The 22,965-nt window shown below is 39.4% G+C and overlaps 1 protein-coding gene across 1 annotated transcript in view; it reads left to right on the forward strand.

Annotated features, from left to right (window-relative positions):
• The window catches only part of GLUD1 (glutamate dehydrogenase 1), a 35,239-nt gene that overhangs the window by 8,677 nt on the left and 3,597 nt on the right, over nt 1-22,965 (forward strand). Inside the window, exons 2-10 of the mRNA XM_035138278.3 lie at nt 7,714-7,794; nt 8,878-8,933; nt 9,576-9,639; nt 11,731-11,825; nt 16,350-16,529; nt 19,111-19,248; nt 20,574-20,711; nt 20,809-20,889; nt 22,248-22,371. Of these exons, the coding sequence (XP_034994169.1) occupies nt 7,714-7,794; nt 8,878-8,933; nt 9,576-9,639; nt 11,731-11,825; nt 16,350-16,529; nt 19,111-19,248; nt 20,574-20,711; nt 20,809-20,889; nt 22,248-22,371 (957 nt within the window). The remainder of the gene's footprint in view (nt 1-7,713; nt 7,795-8,877; nt 8,934-9,575; nt 9,640-11,730; nt 11,826-16,349; nt 16,530-19,110; nt 19,249-20,573; nt 20,712-20,808; nt 20,890-22,247; nt 22,372-22,965) is intronic.

Below are 22,965 nucleotides of genomic sequence, written 5' to 3' on the forward strand. Positions count from 1 at the left end.
GCAAGAGTAGATAATTGACTTCAGATCCTGTTCAAACAGGGGCTCTTAAATCCTGTCAGCCTTGCATATTGGTATGTAATATATTTAAAGTCATAGCAGTTTTAATCAGTACTAGATTAATAACTGCAAGTGTCTCTGTTGGAGCACAACATAAAAATTAAACTGCGTATGGTTACTTGTTTCTAACTACATAATTTTATTTACAGGTAGGTAGCCGTTTTGGTCTGACGTAGTCGAAACAAAATAAAATCTGAAGTGTGCATGCACACGAAAGCTCATACCAAAATAAAAACTTAGTTGGTCTTTAAGGTGCTGCTAGAAGGATTTTTTTTATTTTGTTACATAATTTTATATCACTTGCTACCTTTTGAATTACTGCTGATATTTAAATCTCAAATGCTGTTTGTTTACTCAGTGAACCATATATTCTTTAGAGCAGGCATCCCCAAACTTCGGCCCTCCAGATGTTTTGGACTACAATTCCCATCTTCACCGACCACTGGCCCTGTTAGCTAGGGATCATGGGAGTTGTAGGCCAAAACATCTGAAGGGCCGCAGTTTGGGGATGCCTGCTTTAGAGTGTGCATAAAACAAAACAAATTTGGAAATACTGGTATAAAGATAGTTTGCCTTCCCATGAATCTGCTCAACAATTAAACTCTATAGATTTCTAGTATGAACCCCAGCATTCTGAACTTTTTACCTTCTCATCCATTCTTAAATTGAGTTTGGCCCCAATAAAGTGATGCCCGTGTATGTTGGCAGTCATGTACTCTTCAGAATGCACTATACAAATTTTTTAAAAAATGTATATAATAGGGAAACTGTACAGACAATTTCAGATTGGCAGACTCCAGTGTGATTCTTTAATTCACTGATGACACAGCTTGTCCTTATTTGCTGTGGGATATTTTAATGCCATTTCTTACCTGTTGCCTAACAAGATGTTGGCTGTCCCTTCCCTAAGACACTGTAGAGGCTGCTGCAATGGACAATAGTGATCTGACACTCTGTTATCTTCATAAGATTAGTTTCATATGGTTATGAGTGGTAGTATTACTTATGGAAATGAGTCATAAATCAGTGATAGAGTATATGGGAATTTCTGTATGAAAAAAACAAGTTCAAGAAAGGTTAATCTTTGAGACCTTGAAGAGCTGTTGCCAGTCAGAGTAGATGGTGCTGTGCTAAATGGTGCATTAGTCTGACTTTGTATGTGGCTACTTCATTTGCTCATGTCATCAACATATAAACAGAAGGGCCCTACTGAATCAGGTTGAAAGCCTGACTAGTCCAACACCTAGTTCTCATTAACCAGATGCCTATGGAAATCCCACAAGCAGAAACAAATTGGCCAACTTATTTTGTCCTTTGTTCATACTAATAAGGTTCTTATTGTCAACACAGCCATCTTCACTTTTCCTTTCGTTCAAGTTTTATTACTAAAAATACCTGATGTGTGTATATCTGGTAATGTCGAAATAGTATTAAATCCAGATCACTCAAGTGTGGCTTGGTGTTGTATAGGGAAACCAAATACTTGTAATTTAGCCTGCAATCCTAACCCCACTAAGTGCCATTGTATCAATATGACTTACTTCTGAGTATACATTGTTACGATTGCATTTTTAGAGTTTTTACATATGACACTTAAAGAACCTTAATTATCTAATTATGTAAAAACTAAAAGTGGTTCGACCACTTGTGTGACTATTAATGCAGAGGAGAGCCATTTTAAAGGGAACTCAAATTCCAGATTGTGTACATTACAAAAGCAGGAAATGCAAAAGCCAGTTAAAGTACTGCATGTTGAAAACAGATAAATCATCTCTTCTTTTTTCTTTTCCATCAGATGCACCCAATTTCTGCAAGTGGCATGCCTTAATTATTAATTCTTTTGCCTTTTTCAGACAATTGAGGAAGAACAACTCAAGGATAGTTTTTGTTTTTACAGCATGCAGCACTGAGGCTGCAGGTCAAAGGGAGATGTGGGCTTTCTTGCTGCAACCTACACACTCCCAAGCTGATTTTACTGGCAAGGGAACAGAAGAACAGCCCAAGAGCAAGAAACCCCATTCCCTTTGGTGTCTGAACAAAACCTCTCTAAAAAGAATACCAAATAAGAAAATGAATAGTTCTTCCATTAGCAAGCTTATTAATACATTTGTGGTGCATTTGGGGATTTAAGGAATAAGCAATTTACAGCTCATGACTTCTAAGTGCAGTCAGACATTTTAGAAATAGGGATGACTCTAAAAAGAGCTTGTAAATCCAAGATGATGTCTTTGAAACTCGGGTGGTTATTTTCTTACTTGGAGCAACGTCTTGGTCCACTCTGCTAGGCTCTGGCAGTTGCTTGTTTGGTCCTTGTGTGCTTGATCTCCAATAGTTTCTAGAAATGTGTAAACCTTGTTCATGACGTACCTGACATATGATTTAGTTGACCTATCCCTGTAGACTTTTAAAAATGTGACTAAAATGGTGTGTTCAGTAACCCAAGGTAAGCTACGGTAATGCAAACTTCCAAAGTCCAGTGCATTTGTGGCCCTGTTAGTAGAGAAACTGGAGAAAATAGACCAACAATTTGAATGAGTGTTAATGTTATGCTAGAAAATTATTTTCTGTGTTCACATTTGAATATGTTTGTTTTCCTTGGTTATTTTTCTTGCATCAGTAGACTGGGTTCTTGTAGTGTTGCTTCAGCAATGAGCAAACTTTTGTTTTGCATCATTGCCATTTATTGCCACTTAAACTGTTACCTTTTAAATGATCTCTCTTTCTCTACTTTCTTATGTCTGTGAAGCGTGTAGTAAAATATGTTACTTTTATTTAAAAAAATATTATTATTTTTGGAGAGTAGCTAACCTAGTTTGTGTGTGTTGATATGGAGACAGCCATAGGAAAAAACATGTGAAATATATATTTAAAAATCTCTAAAGTTTATTCTTCATTTCACAAGCAGAAGTTACAGCATTGCTCTCAATTTTGCTGATGATTCTAGAGTAACTTTCACTACTGTTCCATTGCAAAGGAGGTGAATCTGTTGTTAATAAATCACGTCCTTCTAAGTTAACTTGCATTTTTGGGTGTGCCACTGTGCCAGGGAAGGAAAAACCCTAAACAAGTAAGATTCTTTGCTGGTTCAATTGGAAAGTATTTTGCATAGCTATGAGTCATTTTGTAATTTAAGACTTTTACAGAAAAGCATATTGACTCATCATCTTTGAGTTTTAGGAGTTATAACAGTATTGTGCACAACTGAATAAGAAATGTTAACTTTGCTGTATAACTTCCATGTAGGGGCCTCGCCCCTGCCCTTCAGCACTTTTCCAATGGATCTCTTTGTTTAGCTTCATAAATCGGTGGGTAGTTTTCATAGCGTACTTGATTAAAAACAAAGTATCAGTGAGCTATCAGTAACAAGATCCTCCTCCCATTTAGTTTATTTCTTTTTAGTCTTCTGGTGTTCTGTCAAACAGATAATGCCAAGATACAGCATTTTAACCTTTTTTGTATGCTGATGCGACAGATTGGGCTGTTTAAAATTACATGTTGTGAGGGATAAGAGCTACCGACAGCCCCCTCCCATCCTGAATACCAGCTCCTCCCCCAGCGGGGAGGGGGAGACTTCGAGTGGTGATTCAGGAAGTGGAAACAGGAGCTTGAGTACCTTAGCGGAGCACAGGCACCGCTGGGGAAAGGAACAGGGAAGCAGGGAGATGGTGGGAAAGAGGCCGATCCCAGCTACCCCGGGATTGCGTAAGAAGCGCCGGGGGAGGAGATTCAGTATGCCAAGATTACTTTGTTGGAGGAAAACGCGCGAACCGCCATTCGGAGGTTCTGCGGAAGACTGACAACATGTACTACCATCTGTAAATAGCACTGCTTTTCAGCACTGTAAATACACAGCACCAATAAAAGGATAAAATGCAGAGCTGTGTGGAGTCGTTACTCTGAAGTAGCCCACCCAGGCCACTGTGACACATGTCATGTTGATAAACCTAGATGCATTGTCAAATGCACACAATATAGTTATTTCCCTTCTTTCCTGATCAGGAACAGAGAGTGATACCTTCACCAGTGACTTGACTGAGAGGTTATTTGAACCACTGTTTCCCCTAGTCCCAGCTTGACTTACAGGTGATAGTTTTGCAGATACAGCCATACCTTGGGTTACAGACGCTTCAGGTTGCGTGTTTTTGGGTTGCACACCACACTGAACCCAGAAGTACCGGAACGGTTACTTCCGGGTTTCGGTGCTCGCGCATGCGCAGAAACAAAAATTGCACTATGCGCAGAATCGCCAAATTGCGACCCGCGCATGTGCAGACGCGGCGCTGCGGGTTGCGAATATGCCTCCTGCACGGATCACGTTCGCAACCTGAGCGTCCACTGTACTTTGAGATAGTATTGCAGAGCTAGGCTGCTTATTGGAGCATATGTTATTTGTGGTCAATCATGGTTTCTTGTCAAACTAGTGTGCAGTTTTCTGTAGTACTTCAAATGGGAGTTGGGAAAAGCCATAGCAAGCTCCTAGCAGTTGGTACTGCTACAATCTATGGGGTCAGTTGAATGGGTCAGTGATGATGATGATTTATTTATATACTACTCTATGCCCACAGGTGTCAGGGCGATTCACAAAACAAAATTGCAATATAAAAACATAGAGTATATAATCCAAATAAAAACAGAAACAACAAAATAATGCCCCCCCCATTTTTTAAGGGCATTGGACGACAATCAACCAAAGGCCTGGTTAAAGAGGAATGTTTTTGCCTGGCACCTAAAAGTGTATAATGTAGGCACCAAGCGAACCTCCCTGGGGAGAGCATTCCACTGCAAACAAAGGCCCGTTCTCATGTTGCCACCCTCCACACCTCTCAAGGAGGAGGCACACGAAGAAGGGTTTCAGAAGAGTATCTGGGTAGGTTCCTATGGAAAGAGGTGGTCCTTGAGTTATTGCAGACATGAGCAACTAGCTTCCTTGCACAGAATACCTGAAGTAGTTTTCTAGGCTCTTTTAAGTATAGTAAAATCTATACTTGCTGATATTTATACATCCACAGCACTTTAAGCATCAAAAGATATGTGGCTACTTAACTCCTACATATCAGTGTCCCACCATTTCATTAATGTATTATTGTCCATTTCCCTTTTTGCTATATGCACTACAGCTGCGTCACATTCAATAATACTTTATTCGTTTTACTTAGAGATGGAATTGACTGCACAGAAGCTGCTTGCACTCTGGACTAGTCAGCTTCACCACTCCACTGACTTGGGAATATGACTATAATTGCTAAAAATGGTGTTTCCCTTCACACATTACATCTGTAACCTACTATTGCTGAATTAGCTCCAGTTTCATAGTAGGGGGTAATAAAAGTAGCTGCCAGACAGACATTACATACAATCTTACTCTATTGAAGATTAGTTGTGTTCTGTATTCTGTAGTGCACCTACCAGTAATTGCAGATGGTCCAAAGTTGAATGGATTTTGCCTCAAATTGCAGTTTATGAAACACCTTCATTTATTAAGGTTTGGTCATTTAAAATAAATGAGATAGTTCATGTAAGTATACTTATTTGAAAATTATTTTTAATAGGCTCTAGCAATGCTAAAGAATCCCTGATATTAAGTTATCTAAATACAGTACCAAAGAAATTGACTGATTCCCCCCCCCAGGTCTTTAAAGGATTATCAACTAAACATCTGATGCTAGCACCAAACAGCTGGAAATATTCCAGCCTTTAGTTGTGATTCAGGAGAGCTACATATGCAAGGAGCTTGCACTAGTTTAGCAGGTTTAGAAAAGCAAACGTTTTTTGTGTGGGGGTGTGAATGTTCTACCTCTTGGAACTCTGTCTTTTGAGCTCACATACTACTCTCATAGTTCTTTGGATCCTAGTCTTTGGTTCCAGTCAAACTGGAAAGAATAAGTTGACTGAAAACTAAGACTGAAACTTTATCACTATACAGTACTCAAATTAATATGTGTATCCTTATCTAGAGTGCCCAGGTATTAAGTGATTCTAATGCATATACAGTGTAGTTTGGGTTCTCAAGTATTGAACCACTGCTTTTGCTTTCTAAAGGTGTTGGTGGCATTTTCAGTACAAAACAGCACAGTATATCACTGTTTTTTTTTATAAAAAAGCTGCCTTGTGGATCCAATTTGGTAAATTTCTAACTGCTGGAATGAACTTGTCATGACAATTACTGAACTTTCTGCCTTGGTCAGTGGATTGGGCAACCCTAAGCGTGCTATCAGACAGCAGGCATGCCTCCAATTAATGTGCTTCCGAAAGACTGGAATGATGAAATGTTGACTCCAGCTAGAACAAACACTGCAATACTGTATGTCCTTGTACATTCCAGACATGTTACCATTAAAAAGTGGTTCATCTCTTTCCTCCATATGCAGTTAGTAGCTTGGCTTCAGAAATGAAGGCGAATGTAAACTGAAACATTTCTCCTCCAGCAAATGATACCAGAGTTGTCAAGGGAATACCCATATTCAGAATACAGCAACTATGCAGAACAGTGTGGATGGCTCTTGTTTCATTGTACTGTCTCAACTCTCAGTGGTCCTGCACTTATATTTTCTTAATGGCAACAACATCACAACTTATAGTTCAAGTAGTTCCTTGAGAAAGTTAGCATGTCCTGTCTTAACACTAAGTTTTCATGTATTATAGTTAAACAATTAGTTTACTTTCTAGATGCAGAATTGAAAGGAGAATCATTTGAGCTGATTTTGTGCTTCTTAAATATAAATGGAGTTGCTAGAAGCCACTTTTGTACAGAATTGAAACTTCATTTAGTTGACCTTTCTTTGTAGGCTTTCTCTAGAAATATATATTGGCTAAAGTGACACCTTCCAATTGAGCAAGTGTATATATATCTTAAGAGGAAGTAATTCATAGGTCATTGCTCAGCCCCTTTCACAAAAGGCAAAGGATAATAAATTTTGTTTAGATTTTAGATTTTGTTAAGTCACTGTAATATCAAAATGAAGGGGGAGAATTCTTTTTCTTTAAAGTAGAAATTATTCATATTGTGGCTTCAGGTATTCCAAGCAAGCAAAACTACCCTCTTGAACAACAGCTTCCTGCATATGGTAGTAATTTCCAAACCACACACTAACAACCAAATGTGAAGATAGCATTTTGCTTCAGTGCATAAGGGCTAGAATTGGAGTATTCCAGTTCTTTGCCTGTAACACTGCAAAACAATGCCAGAATTGCAGGGGTGTTAACCAATAATAATTTTATTACTTACATGCTTCCTATCTGACTGGGTTGCTCAGCCACTCTGGGCAGCGTCTAGCAAAATGCTAAAAACAGTCAAACATTTAAAACTTCCTTAGAGTGGGTATGTATTCTAGCACAAACATTCAGGACAGATTGTGTCAGTAAGCTTCTTGACATATTTATTAATTGCTATTAATCAAGGAAGGGTATTTACACACACAGCTTTATTGTGGTCCAAAGACCCAAAATACGCAGTATTTTTGTTCTTTGATACCAGTGCTGCATACAAATTTGGGGTGTTTTTGTCTGACTCCAGAGAACTGAAAAATTGCTTGTGTGGGACTTTTTCACAGTGATTCTTTTGCAATGCTTCTTGTGCACATGGCACTTATTCTTAGCCTTTGAGGCTTGTTTCTACTTGACTATGAAAACTTAAGTTGGCTTATTGTTTTCCTTCAGGTATTCGTTACAGTACTGAAGTGAGTGTCGATGAAGTGAAAGCTTTGGCTTCTCTAATGACATACAAGTGTGCCGTAGTGGGTAAGTGATGTTTGTAAAGGTTCATGTACGTTCAGTCATTGCTAATGCTATTTAAGAATCTTGAGGCCATGTCAAACTTAAATCTCAAGCATTACATTAGAATATGAGATGGGCTAGGTATGTATTTATTATATATAAAATACTTAATTCCTTCTGTTCTCCTTCATTTGATGTTTTCAGTGAAGCAGTTATCTGCTTGAGATGAGAAGAAATTTAGGTTTAGCATTGAATTAGCATAGCCTTTATTTAAGCACTTGCCTGTTAGCCATGGGCAACAAAGAGTAGCAGCAGCTAAGGAAATTGGCTTGTGGAGAGAAGATGGATCACTTCAACCCTCTTCTGTGCCCAGCACAGAAACTAAGCTGGTTGCCAGAGAAGAAAAGCCACCTTCACATCCAACCTAGAAATATAGCTGCTACAGGAATGACAGAACTCATCCCTTCTCTGCCATCTCCCAGCAGTCTAGTAAACATTCTTTGCCAGTTAGTAACTTTTGTGAATTTTCTAACAGGACTAAATTAGTGGGATGTGTTGGTGGTAGAGAGGGTTTATATGGGGAATAACCATATTTACTGATTAACAGGATTTGGGAACACACCAAATCGATCTACAATTTATATGGTGCCAAAGCTGCCTGTTAAGCCCCACTAATTCATAAGTCAGACTTAATTCATTGTTTTAAAACACACACATTGGCCAGTTTAGGTGTTCTCTTCTTAAAGAGGGATTAGGATTATACCTCAGGGTCCTGTAGTCTTTCCCCTGCTTTCTTTCCCAGCTTCGAAATGTGCGGGAATTTGGGCTCAGCAAAATTCTTCACTTTTTAGGATTTATCTCCATATAGTTGTGATTCAGTGCCAATAACAATCTGCGTTGCTTTTAATGGTTTTTTTATGTTGCTGTACGCCACCCTGACGTTTTGCAAGAGGGCGGTATATAAATTATTTTGTTAATAAAAAAAAAGAAAATGCCGAATACTCATCACCAGTAGTGGCAGGTTCTGTTTTCCCCATCACTTACCCCTACTCTTCATTTGCAAGTTTTGCGTTCTTGTTTAACTTAAGCACAAACATTTGTTTTCAGACGTGCCGTTTGGTGGTGCAAAGGCTGGTGTAAAGATCAATCCTAGAAATTATACAGTAAGTTCCAATCTGACAGAAATCTTTTAGACAGCATGTTTAGGTTGGGTAAGTTTGAGAAATCACTCTGCTATAGTAGGGCTATTGTGACAGTGGGGTGGAAATCTTGCATTCTGTAGCATGTTGAGGAATGAAACGTAGGCAATGTATTCACAATTTAAGGTTTTAAAACAAGTAAGGTGTTTCAGAATCTCCTATGTAAAAGGTTACATTGCTTAAATTTATTTACAGGGGTCCACAGATTTTGGCTGACCTTGTTAGCCAACCAAACATTTAAATTCACCAGGACACTGCTTTCCCCCGGAGAAGGGCTGGGTGTTTTCACTGTTCCTCAAACTCATTGCAAGGTTGGGGTCAATCCCATGTCTTCTTCCTGCTATTCCAAGTTTAGATCCAGAGATTGGATTAAGAGGTTACTCCTGTAGTTGCACTGCATTTACAAGGTGCTTGGAATGTTTCAAGCACAATGTAACTGTGGGGATGTGTCCACTGCACCAAGCAGAGTTGTTGTAGTATGACTAAGAGCACATAAGCAATGGAAACACATGTATTGTTGAATGTTTTTCTTGGTAAAATATTTTAACATATGACATTAATGGTTTATGTCTTGAAAACTGGACCTTAACTGCTTTTTTGTTATAGGATAATGAATTGGAAAAAATCACAAGACGGTTTACCATAGAACTCGCAAAGAAGGGCTTTATCGGTATGTTATGCAGCAGCTGCTGTAACAATTGCTATGAGAAAGATGGCTCAGCAGCATTTTCTTCCGTTTTCTCTCCAGAAAGGTTTTAGCAGTTGCTTAGCATGCTCTGAGTAACTCATGCACCACAGTGTAACCATTGCATTTATCACCTCTAGGTACATGCAGAAATGCCAAAGTGCTTTGTTTCTTTATTCCAAGCAAACTATCAAGTTATACTGTGTCTGGGCTGCACCACTTCTGATTGCAGACTCTTGTGACTGAATGCTGAGAAGAGTTTTAGCTTCTCTTTGACCTGCTGGATCTGGACCTGACCTATGGGCAAAGGGTTATTGTGTACGGAGGTATACCCAGACACAGGTTTACTTCCCCAGTGAGAATTGAGTGACTTGCCAGATAACACCTTTCATCTAGTCACTGAGCAGAGCTCCCATATTTATAATACAGTGGAGTTTTATTTAGTAACCTGTGCAATATTGGAGCTCTCCTTTACCTTGTGTGATGGAGGAAAGGGCATGCTGGAAAAAGGGAGGATGGGAATCTTTCGTTCCATTAACTTTCTTTCAGATTTAACCCATTATCTGTTCCTTTTGAAACTCCCCTTGCCTCTCTTTTCTCTAAGATTAAGCCACATGGTCTTTACTTAAAACAGGGATTGCCAACATCTGAATCCAAGAGGTTGGCTTTATACTTTAGCCCAAGGTCCATAGTATATTGCACTGACATATACACATCTTCTGACCCACTCATAGGCTATCAGACTGTACCATAAGAGCAACATAACTTTTTTAGTAAGGGCTTTACAGTGTGATATTTGGGTAAAAATTTACCAAACCTTGATTAAATTTTAGTGGTGCCAGTTGGGGACCATGCAAAACTGCTTTATGGCTCAGATCTAGTTGCTGTTGGTCATCCCTACTTGAAAAGAAAGATGTTGGCATACTCCAGAGTATTTAGTTGCTTTTGTATATTTTTCAAATATACCAATACCTTGTTGATGTGGTTGTGACCAGGGTTGCACATGTTTGCATGTAGATGTTGCATAGTCTTGTTCAGCATCCGTCACTTATTTTTGCTTTCTTTCCTAATAATTCTGAACACTGTACAGTATTTGCTTTGCGCAGAGTTAATGCTTTCATTCTATGGCCCCAGAAGTATACCTGAGTAGCTAACAGCTGTGCAAACGTAGCAAAATAGCTCTTCTTAACCTGGTCAGTTTCATACTCAGAGCAATTTTGTTACTGTTTGCTTTTTCATGCTGGTCGTAGTTGTGCCAGTTTTAAAGGAAGTTGAGGAAGGAAATTGAAGCTCCACCTTGTAGCAACCAAAAAACAAGGCTTTGTCATAGCATTCCAAAATAACCTGATGGTTTCAGAAATGACTATCTTATACTGTGTTTTCCAGCCTTTTCTAATATCTCCTATAACTTGCACTAGTGCGTGAATTGTTCTGTTTCCATTTTTTAGATGTAATTTTTTTTTCTGTAAAAATTGGAATAGCTTCTCATAACCAGAAATAACTCTGTAAAAAGGGGCTTGTTCCAATATGAGGAATACTGCAAAGAACTGAATTGCTTCTGGTCTAACAGGAAAATACTTCTGGAAATGAATTATTGTTATCTTTGCATTGTTTTCCTGCTTAAAGATATTTCTTCAAAAAATCTCTGTACAGTGATTCTAGGCTGCCAATAATCCTAAATGCACTTTCATGCCAAAAGCATGAAGAAAATTAGAGGAAAGCATTAAATATCTTTTCCCAGAGTTCCACTTTCCCTTAACCTCACATGTGGCTCTAGTATACAGTGCAGCTGCATTGGTGTATAGATGATGACGATGATGGTGATGATGATGATGATGATGATGATGATGATAATAATAATCATCTGATCCAGAAGTCTTCCAAGCAGCCTCCAAAATGTGGGTGCATCACAAGAAATATTGATTCATTGTTTATAAAGCACAAACCAGTACTGTACCATAGTTCACAAAACGAGTATAAGAGTTGCTATGATATTCGTCACTTTAGGTTGGCTGTAAATTGAGACAATTGAGGCTGGTGTTTGAATTGTGTTGATGGTCTTAATCTTGTCTGCAGGCCCTGGTGTTGATGTGCCTGCTCCTGACATGAGCACAGGTGAGAGGGAGATGTCCTGGATTGCAGACACCTATGCCAATACCGTAGGACACCATGTAAGTTCTGAGTGAAGGCACACACTTTAGGCAGAATTAGTCAACCTATTTTGCCAATTGTACAACATTTACCATTTCCATAATCTTAAGCACTACGACTAACAGATATGTGATACTTCACATGTGCAATACAATGCAGAAGGCTTGTATAACTTTTTAACAAGCTGGCAGCACAGTCATTTGTATGTCTACTTGAGTCTTATTCCTGATAGAATTTTAGTGTTAGTTTTGAATGTAAAAAACTAGTAAAAGCTGTTATAGCAGTTGCTTGATGCTTTTATATATTGCAGAGTAAAGCAATTGTAATTGCCTCTGTTTCAGTACATCTTTGGGCTGTTGTTTAATTCTAAATTGGTGGTGTTTAAATTTTTTGGGTAGCTTCACACATTGATGAAGTTAGTGTGGATACATTCTATGAACCATAATGTTCCCATAATATGCAGCCATACTTGAGTTTTTCTATTGCATGTACACATGAGAAGCTAAGACCCATTGCAGCTCCCAGGTTCTATGATGATAGAACCTGTTCCCCCAATCTTATTTCTTGCATTATAGAGTCATATATCTAATGTTACTCTAATGCAGTGCCTTCCAGATGTTGTTGAACTATAACACTCATAATCTCTGGTGAAATTATGTCCCATGCTAGTGGGACTGATGGGAGCCTAACATCTGAAGGGCACCCTGTTGTCTACCTCTGTGGTAATGTACAAACTAAGAAAAAAGCATGCTAAGAAAAGGCTGGGTCAAATTCTGTTCTGTTGTACAGTAGTACCTCTACTTATGAATAACTCTACTTGCGAATGTTTCTACTTATGAATGGAGCTCCGTCCGCCATCTTGAATGCGGTTTAGATAGGATTTTTTCTACTTACAATTTTTTAGATAGGGTTGCTTCTACTTACGAATTTTTTCTCCCAATGCATTCCTATGGGATTCGAGTTACAATTTTTTTCGACTTACGAATGTGCGTTCGGAACGCGTTAAATTCGTAAGTAGAGGTACCACTGTATACAAGTTATGTGTGTTCAGGGAGCCTCTTGAGTATTGCTATTCAGGCCTATTCATAAAATGAGATTCAGGCCTCTGAGCTACTCATTCCTGCGACCACCAACTGGAACCAGTCAGAAAATAGTAGCTGGGAGTCACACAGGGATCTTGATTATTGGGATGAAATCATTGCAGTGATGGGGAACGCCTGTTCCTGAGATTTTGTCCAGCTGCTGCAAGTTGGAGTAGTACTGGCCAGTGGTCAAATTCACTGTAAAGCTGTCTTTAAAGTGGTACCTCGAGTTACAAACTCTTCAGGTTACAAACTCTGCTAACCTGGAAAAGTTACCTCGAGTTGGAAACTTTGCCCCAGGAGGAGAACGGAAATTGTGTGCCGGCGGCATAGCGGCAGCAAGAGGCCCCATTAGCAAAAGCACGCCTCTAGTTAAGAACAGTTTCAGGTTAAGAACGGACCTCCGGAACGAATTAAGTTTGTAACTAGAGGTACCGCTGAATATTTTTATTCATTGTAGTATAACTGGAGTTGGACCTTAGTCTCTTAATAGAAAAATAATTGTGGTGGTTAATACGTCCTGCAAGGCTGGCTTTGTTTTGCCTCTTTCCATTTAACACTTGCTCATCTCTGAATAACGGCATGAGAATACAGAAGTATGCCTCTTGGTAAAGCAGTTTGAATTCCCTGTCGGAATTTATACCACAACAGGAAAAGTGTTTCTTTTTCAGGATACAACAGGCTGGCCTTTGAGAGTTGTTAATTATTCATGCATGAGAAAGCTTTTGAATAATTCCACAGCTCCTTTGGCTAGATTGCTGTGAGTTAGCATTTTGCTTGTTCAAGGTGGCTATGGAAACAAGTTTCTGGAGCAGCTTCTTCATTCGGCCTGTTACATTCAATTTCTACTTTGTTTGCAAGTTGAGTGGCAAAACGATAAAGATTCTAATAAACACAAAGTAGAAAGCAATGAGAAAGCAATGAGAAGACTTAAAATCTTTCTTGGCCCACAAGCATGTTGCAATGATTAAATTCTACTGTAGCAAACTCTTTAGTATTCAGGGCAGTAGACCAGTGTCCCTGTACAGTTTTTGTTTTTCTATTTTATCTTGTGATTCAAGGCACTACTTCTAAGAGATTTTTCATCCTTGAGAATGTTTGCATGCTAGTTCTGGGCATCAGATCCCTAAAAACAGGCAAAACATAAGTATTGGAGTAACTTAGTTAATAATTCTCTGCAAACCTGCAGGTTTTAAGTGTCAGTTGAAAATCTCTAGCTCAGTAATTGTTTCATGCAATGTGTTGCCCTAGGAATTCGTTTGAGACTTGGTATTTCAAGGTTAGCCAAATTGAATTGTAAACCCAGTTCATAAGTGTTTTGTGGGGTCCAAAAGCTTGCAATAAGTAGGAGTTGACAGAGTCATTCATTGTATATTCAAGAAGAGTTTTGTCACATGCCACTGATAGAAAACTAGTTAAAGCAATCTTGGTTAACAGTTTGCAGTTTACTTTCCCATTCCTAAAAACATGAGTGATGTCTTAGCTGTAAGACAATCTAGTTGGTTTTCTATAAAATATTCTGATGGTGATCCTCAAATGTTTCCTGCTGTAAAATCACAGTCATTTCCCCAATTCAGCACAGACACTGAATCTTGACAAGCTAGAAATGGCCAAGCTGCTCTGCAGCACCCATTTATTCTGTTGTAGGTACAACAGCTCCCAACCAAAGTGTTGGGTGCCAACCTTCCTGTGGTGCTACAGCTGCTTCCAGACCAGTTGAGTCATGCAGTAGCTTGTCCCCGTTCATGCCCTGCGCTCAAGGAGTGCCAAGCACAACACTCCACACTGTTGTGTGATATAGCGGGTCTATGGACTGGGACCTGTGGTTATGGGATCGTAATCCCAGATGCACTTGCTATGAGAAAAAAACACTAATGCTCACTTGTGAATGAAGCAATACATATGAGTCATCAACAGAAGAAAATAGTTTTATGCTATGAGTCAGATGTTGTTCTAAGGCGTAGCAAGAAGAAGAAGAATGCTGCCGGGAGTTTTAAGGGGCTCCTGCAAAAAGTAAATTTAGAGATGAAGAGGCAGTTGAAAAATGGAAGGAAATGGAAGTTTGTTGATAAGGAAGTTCAAATCGGCCAGAACGTTGGTAATATGGGGAATAAGCTTTCCATCTGTTGTTTGTGGGAGTTGTTTCATCCAGTGGCAGCCCTGTGTTACGGAAGCACACAGGGAACTTGACACCAGACTGCCAGCTTTTCATGGTGGTCCTCATGTTTAGCTTACCGTTTGTGTAATGAATACATATGTGCAAAACTACAAATTAACCGGCTAGCCCCTCTCTGCTTTGTTTTCATTGAGGGAGCCAGCTGCTTTTAGAGAGTCTGAAAAAAAGAAGATGAAACCCCAAAAGAGCAGAAAGAAGTATATAAGTAGAAGAGTAACCCTGCTATGCATAGGCTCGGATATCTGCCTGGGCTTTTAACAAATTAAAGGATTATGCTAATAGTTTTTAAATAATTGTATTTTATGTTCCCGTTGCCAGATTATTTTAAAGGTGATTAAACAGCTTTGGCTGATTTAGTTGTAAACTGCCCATAGAAGGTTCAGATCCTCTTATATGCTATTGCAAAGTCCACAAAGTCTATCCAAAGTGTTTTAAGCATAGTTTAATTGGGATTTCTTATAATCTTGTTTTAATATAACAGGTAGCAAAGCTGCCATTCAAATCTTGGGTGTACCCATTCACAGAAATCACTGGTGTGTGGCATTCCTTGACAGGAAACCCTGCTGTGAACCAAATCCACCCCTTGGGCAAATGCATACTGATGTAAAATCTCCACCTCCATCATTCTGCCCGGACACTGAGGTCCAACACAGAGAGCCTTCTGGCGGTTCCCTCGTTGCAAGAAGCCAAGTTGCAGGGAACTAGGCAGAGGGCCTTCTCGGTGGTGGCGCCTGCCCTGTGGAATGCCCTCCCAACAGATGTCAAAGAGGAAAACAACTACCAGACGTTTAGAAGACATCTGAACCTGTTCAGGGAGGCTTTTAATGTTTAATAGATTACTGTGTTTTATTTTTCTGTTGGAAGCCGCCCAGAGTGGCTGGGGAAACCCAGCCAGATGGGCGGGGTATAAATAATAATAATAATAATATATTATTATTATTATTATTATTATTATTATTAATTAAAAAGCTGTTTAAAAATATGTCAAGGTGATCTTAAGATTTAAGTAATCTGGTATCTCTTCTTTCTGGCACTTACATTAATATTTCTGCTAAATTTACTGCAGTAAGCAGATCCTCAAGGCATCCTGTGTCATGCAAATGCCTTTAAATTGGTGAAAGTACAGTATTGTGATAAACTGATTTGTTTGCAGGAGCAACAACTAGATATGTTAACTTCAGTGAAGCTAAAACTCACTAGACATCATTAACACATAAAAATCCAGCTATTTTGACAGATGTTTTCCATGGGAACGAGCCTAACTAAACTTATTTATTACTTTTTAGGACATTAACGCCCATGCTTGTGTCACGGGAAAGCCAATAAGCCAAGGTGGTATACATGGTCGTATCTCTGCCACAGGCCGTGGAGTCTTCCATGGAATTGAGAACTTCATTAATGAAGCATCATATATGAGTCTATTGGGAATGACTCCCGGATTTGGGGATAAGACATTTGCTATTCAGGTAATTTTGTCTAGAATAGTAACCACACTGGAGAGAAAAAGCTGGAAACGTAGCTGCTTTAACTGATAACATGCATCTCATGGGATATTGCTAGAACTTTTAAAAACAGATGTGGCACACAGTATGACATTCAGGTTCTGCTAAACCAGACACTGTAATTGACATTGGTAAAGAGGTCTCCCTCTTTTTCTTCTTTCGTTTTGAATTGTGTCAAATCATAAGCCTGCAGGAACTGACTTCATAAAAAAAAACTTTGTATGATGCTTAGAAAAAATTGTGTGCTTTATATATGACAAATCTACACTATTTCTCCATCCCTATTTCAAAGAGTATCAATCATGCATGTTGGAACTAGTATCTTCTGTAGATAGGCCCTTTTTTGTAAAGAGACATCCAGTGAACATGCAGTAGCTGCTGTACTGCATTCATAGGTCCTGTGCCACCTGCATAGTCTGAAAGTAGGCTACTTTTTATTCATTTATTAAAAGCATTTATAGCCTACCCTTCATCTCAGTGGATTCCAGGGTGCAGGATAGGCTAGTTTCCATAAAATTTCGTGAACAGCCAAGCATAATAACATAACAATAAGAGCAGCTAAAACCATGGAGCTGGGTAAATGCCACAAATAGTACTTCTCTTTCTAATATGATTGTATCCGAGTTTTGAATTTTACACACTTCTGAAGAAGTGTGCATGCACACGAAAGCTCAAACCAATAATAAACTTACTTGGTCTCTAAGGTGCTACTGGAAGGATTTTTTTATTTTGTTTCGACTAAGGCAGACCAAAAAGGCTACCAACCTGTAACTTGAATTTTACAGTTACCTAGAGTTCAGAAACTTGTACAGTGGTACTTCGGGTTACAAACGCTTTGGGTTACAAACTCCGCTAACCCGGAAGTAGTACCTCGGGTTGAGAACTTTGCCCCAGGATGAGAATGAAAATCGTGCGGCGGTGGTGCAGTGGCAGGCCCCACTGGCGAAAGTGTGCCTCTGGTTAAGAATGATTTCGGGTTAAGAATGGACCTCCGGAACAAATTAAGTTCGTAACCCGAGGTACCACTGTATTTGTATTACTTGCTGGAATCCTTTATTTAGAGCTACGTGGAATCAAATTTTAGATATGTTAAAACAGAAAGTTGCCCTTACTAAATATGGGGTTGTACTAATGAGTTACTGTATTTTTGCCAATTAATAAGCGAGAGGGGAATTCTGACCTGTGAAAAGAAAGGGATGCCAACACTGCCGCTCTGGAATGCTTGTGTTGGCAGAGCTGAAATGGGGTGTGCCTGTGCCCAACCAAACAGGGAAATAATAAGGGGGAAAATGTAGACAGGCAAGCTTTGTCCTTGAATAAAGCTGGGAGTAGGTTTTATCCTTTTCCCTCTGAAGTAACTGATTTTAAAATAAGCTGAAATAGGCTGTACAAACTGCTAAACTGTCAGGGCTGGAGTCCAGCATAGGTCAGCAACAAAACAAATCAACTGAAGCCAGTGAAATTATTTATTTATTCAAGGAAATGAACCACAGCTCTGGCCTACTGGACTCTGAAACGCTTTCTAGGAAGTCTTCCCCCGATGAAGCAGTTGCAAGGACTGAAGGTCCCCACATTCTCAGTGCCCACTAGGACTCCTCCTCTCCAGGGACTTTCCTGCGCAGTCTCGGGCTGCATCTGTACACAACCACCCTCTGCTCTGTTTGTCTCATTTCTCTGTGGGTTACAAAGACCAGGTGGGAGGGAAGCTGCTCGGAGCAAGAGCGGAATACTCGCTGACTTCTGCCTTGGAGTCTGAAATGTGCCCTGCAGCAGCCTCTTCCTGTGCACTAGACCCTGTCACCTTTTCTGCTTCTGACACCTCCTCCTCCCTCTGACCACTCATCATTGTTCCACTAGGCTCGGATCCTTCTTCCCCTGGGGATTCCTTAGAGGTTCCCCCACTTGGTGCCTCCCACCACTCCTCTGCATCCAGCCAGGGCATGGTATATGCTAGTGCAAATTTACTTGCATCCTAAGTAGTCATTCTGGTGCAAACATCTAGGATTGGGTTCCTAAACCATATGAATTTTCCTCTAGGAGGATCCAGGCCTCCTTTTCTCCAGCTTAGAGTTCAGCATCAGCATTCCAAACTACTGGGAAGAGGAGAAGAGGAAGAAATATTCTTAAAACTGAATATCTTTCAGTGTAACCTTTATGAAAACTAAACACATTGCTTTAATGGGTGATGGTGAAATCTCTCATGGACTTTCAGCTGATTTCTTATATCCCCAGTAACAAACATGGCGTTCCCTGAAATGTGAATAGGTTACGATTGTACAGTGATCTTCAGCCTAAAATAGGTGCCGCTACAGCGGGAAGCTAAACGGCGTTTCCATGTGCTGCTTTGGTTCGCCAGAAGCGGGTTTGTCATGCTGGCCACATAACCTGGAAGCTGTACACCGGCTCCCTCGGCCAATAATGCGAGATGAGCGCCGCAACCCCAGAGTCAGTCACAACTGGACCTAATGGTCGGGGTCCCTTTACCTTTATCTCCCGTTTATTTGTACAGTGATCTTGAGCCTAAAAATACTTCTCTTCTTAACAGGGATTTGGCAATGTAGGATTGCATTCTATGAGGTATCTTCATCGTTATGGTGCAAAATGTGTTGCCATTGGAGAAAAAGATGGTGCAATCTGGAATCCTGATGGACTTGACCCAAAGGAGTTGGAAGATTACAAATTGGTATGAAAAAATGGTTCTTGATTTCATTGCAAATTTGTACAGCAAAATTAAATAACATATTGCCAATGGAGAAGGTACATTGCGTATTTTGATCAATAAAACAGGGCTCTATATTGGAAAAAAGTGTTCCATAAATGTGTGTTAGGAGTACTCAATATACACAATTTAACCGTAGATTTGTATTTGGAAAGTATATCTGCTGACTTTACCATTAAGGAAATTTCCTTAGAGATCCATATAGCATCGATTCAGCTGCTAAATGATGTACTTCTGACTGGAAAGTATATTCTCTGTCTAGTGGGTGTTTAAACCTCCAGGCATCAATTAAATTTAAATTTTCAATCATTGCAAAGAAGGTTAGTATCTCCTAACATAATCTTTTGGTCCATGTACTTCATTAGCCTGTTTTCCAAATCTTTTAAAAATTCAGCCTTCTTTTCATTAGGGGCGTATATTCCTATAATTACAACCTTTCCCCCCTGTATTGTAATTTGTGTCACAATCACTCTTCCCAACAATTGTGGTTCAAATTTGGACCTCATATACAAAGCTGCTACTCATTTCTTGGTGCTGTCTGATGATACAAATTCCAAACTAATTCCTTTGTTTATCAATAATCTTCTATGTCTTTTAGCAATATGTTTCTTGTAAACAAATTATATCTAAATTTTGTTTCTTTAAAATATGTGCTATTTTATTTCTTTTTACTTTACTATTCAATCCATTTACATTCCAGTTTAATATTGCCATATCTGCCATGTTGGTTATGTTTTAAAGTCTTGTCTTTTTACTTTTCTTTTTCTTCCTATTGTTATCTTCCTCCTCCTCCTGTCTACACTATCCTCTGATTGTTCTGGGTCCTGTCCTTCTACTGCACCTTCCAGAGCGGGGTCTGTACCTCTGAAATCTTTACAATTTCTCTACCTCCTTTTCATCTATGATTCTATGTTTATAAGTAAAAGATACATTCTGGGTACTCCCAGCAGTACCTGGTGTCATTTCTTCTGAGAGTACCTGCAAGGTCTTTATATGGTGCCCTTTTTTAAGGAGACGGGGAGGGACTTCTTTATATAAAATAGTTTCTCTCCCCCCAATACTGTATTGATTTTGTTATTATTATGAGTCTGCCATATTTTGTCTTCTATCCATCCCAAATTTAGGTGTATCAGGCAGTCTCCAGGCCATTTTTGGCCCTTGCTTGTTTGGATCTAATTCTATATCTAATTCTATAGAATTAGATATAGAAGCAGATTGGATTATTGAAACTACTGTTCTATTTGAATTCACTGGAATGAGCCATTGACTTCCCTTTTGTATCCAAACAGCAACATGGATCGATTCTCACCTTCCCAAAGGCACAGCCCCTGGACTGCCACATCCTTGAAGCAGACTGTGACATCCTCATCCCAGCTGCCAGTGAAAAACAGTTAACAAGGGCCAATGCCCACAAGGTCAAAGCAAAAGTAAGAGGAGCACGCAGAGCAAATGCTTGATAATGGATCCAGAAGTTGTGATCCTCTTGCCATGGGCAAATATTCAGCTGTAATATTTTATTTCCAGATAATTGCTGAAGGTGCTAATGGACCCACAACTCCTGAAGCAGATAAAATCTTCCTGGAAAGGAATATCATGGTTATTCCGGTAAGGTTTCCTTGTAACATATATAATCCCTCCGTGCCAAAATTAGCATTAATTTTTGTGTTAAAACATACCTGGTTTACATTCTGGGAATATAAAACTTGTCAGTAAAAAAATGTGCTATCATTTTGGAGCTCATTGAAATTTTTAGCAAAATTCCCAATGATTTTAATGGAGCTGGATTTATATCCTATGAATTTCCATTTTCTCTATAGCAAGGTTGGGAAGGAATGTTCATTTGGCACAGGGGAATACATCACAACTTGATGCATAACTTAGTAAATTGATAGTTAAAAAAGAAAACTACATAGTTATAAAATTACTCAAGTACTCCAGTTGAAAATAAATTTTGGGCAAGGGATCCATCCTGGTTGAAGATTATTTGTATACTATACAAATAAGCCTACTAACACTGATCAGATTTAACTTTTCTTTCACATCTGTATTTGCAAGCAGGTGTTTGCAGGCTTTTTCAGTGGTGTTTCAAATATACGCAATTTCACTTAAACATGTGATACCTTCAAATGTAACCCCTGTGTAGAGGGGTGTGTGTGCCTGTACTGTCATTTAGCCTAGTTGGAATGTAAAGGGAAAGAAGTACAACACCCCATTTCTGATCACTCACAGCCACATTCTCACAAGCCCCTAGTCCGTGTCCAAAGGGATGGGGTGCTGCTATGCTGCTGCTGCTTCTCACTGTGGCTTGACTCGGAGCAGCGAGGTACGGTAGTACTCCCTGGACAGTGCCAGCCAACCTTAAAGTCCCATAGGCAGATGATATATATGCTAGCCCTCTGTTCCCTCCCACAACCCGGCAAGAAATCTGACCTTTGCTGGCCTTTGCCTAGGTAGCAAAGGCATTGCTCCTGATTGACTCCACTTAACTCACTGCATTCCAGTTGTCAAGAAAACCAACAATTTGGCTTGCTTTATCACCTTGGGGTTTCCATCTGCTGTTGGTATCTTTTTGGCCTCCAGTAGATCAAACATTGCACAGCTGCAGGAGGTAATATCTGACCTCCTTGGATCATTGTTTTGATTTTAGGAGTAGGAGGGAAATCCCCATGAAGGGTAGTACAGGTGGCAATGTCATGGAAGGGAAAGCGCACTTCTGAAATACATTATGATAGAGTCCAGCAATGGGGTGCAAGAAACCTCCTTTGGTTTTTTTTTGGGGGGGGGGCACTTAACCACCCTCTGGCACTGCCTGTGCCAGTAACATGTTAGCAGCCAGTGCAAAGATGTTATACTTTCCAAATTACTGTCTTTTGCAATTTTGAAGTAGACTTTAAGTTGCCTATAATGCATTTTCTTACAAAAACAAAACAAAACACAAAACCTTTCAATCTTGTCCTATGCAGGATCTCTATTTAAATGCTGGTGGTGTAACTGTGTCTTACTTTGAGTGGCTGAAGAATCTGAACCACGTCAGCTATGGTCGCTTGACTTTTAAATATGAAAGGGACTCAAATTACCATTTGCTAAGTAAGTTTAACAAGTACTGCACACTTTACGCAGATAAATTGTATCATCCCCTCTACTAATAACAAACTCACTTTCTTTAGAAGATTTCAAGTTTTGTGAATTAGTTTACAATATGTTCTAGCAGCTAGAAGCTTTTAGTAGGACTTGTTTTTGTATGGCATAATGCAATACATAGACTAATATTGCCAAAAGAAAACCTATGCAAATGCAAATTAATAATACTGGAGAATGAGATTTTCTGTTCTATAGTGGAAGTTTATAGATAAGTTACTGGCAATACTGAAAAGCAAATTTCAGCTTAAAAGTGGAAGTAGATACATTTTGCATTAATCTAGAAGTCTCGTCACCCGGCTGTCCATCTTTGAATCGCTTCAGAGTTCTGTCTTACTGCAGCAGAATTGCTTCAGTTGAAATATAGGAAACTTAGAAGTAGCAAAGCAAGTGCTTCTGAGAGAGACTGCTTCTGAGTCAGCCAAGGCTGCACACTCATTGAATACAGCAGGATTTACTTCTGAATAAGCAGGCATAGGATTGGATTGTAACTGTCTGGACTGAAACTTGCTTCATTTAAGAATCTTGCATAGGAAAGGAGCA

The sequence above is a fragment of the Zootoca vivipara genome, chromosome 5, assembly GCF_965207765.1.
Source record: "Zootoca vivipara chromosome 5, rZooViv2.hap1.1, whole genome shotgun sequence".
Classification (NCBI taxonomy): Eukaryota; Metazoa; Chordata; class Lepidosauria; order Squamata; family Lacertidae; genus Zootoca; species Zootoca vivipara.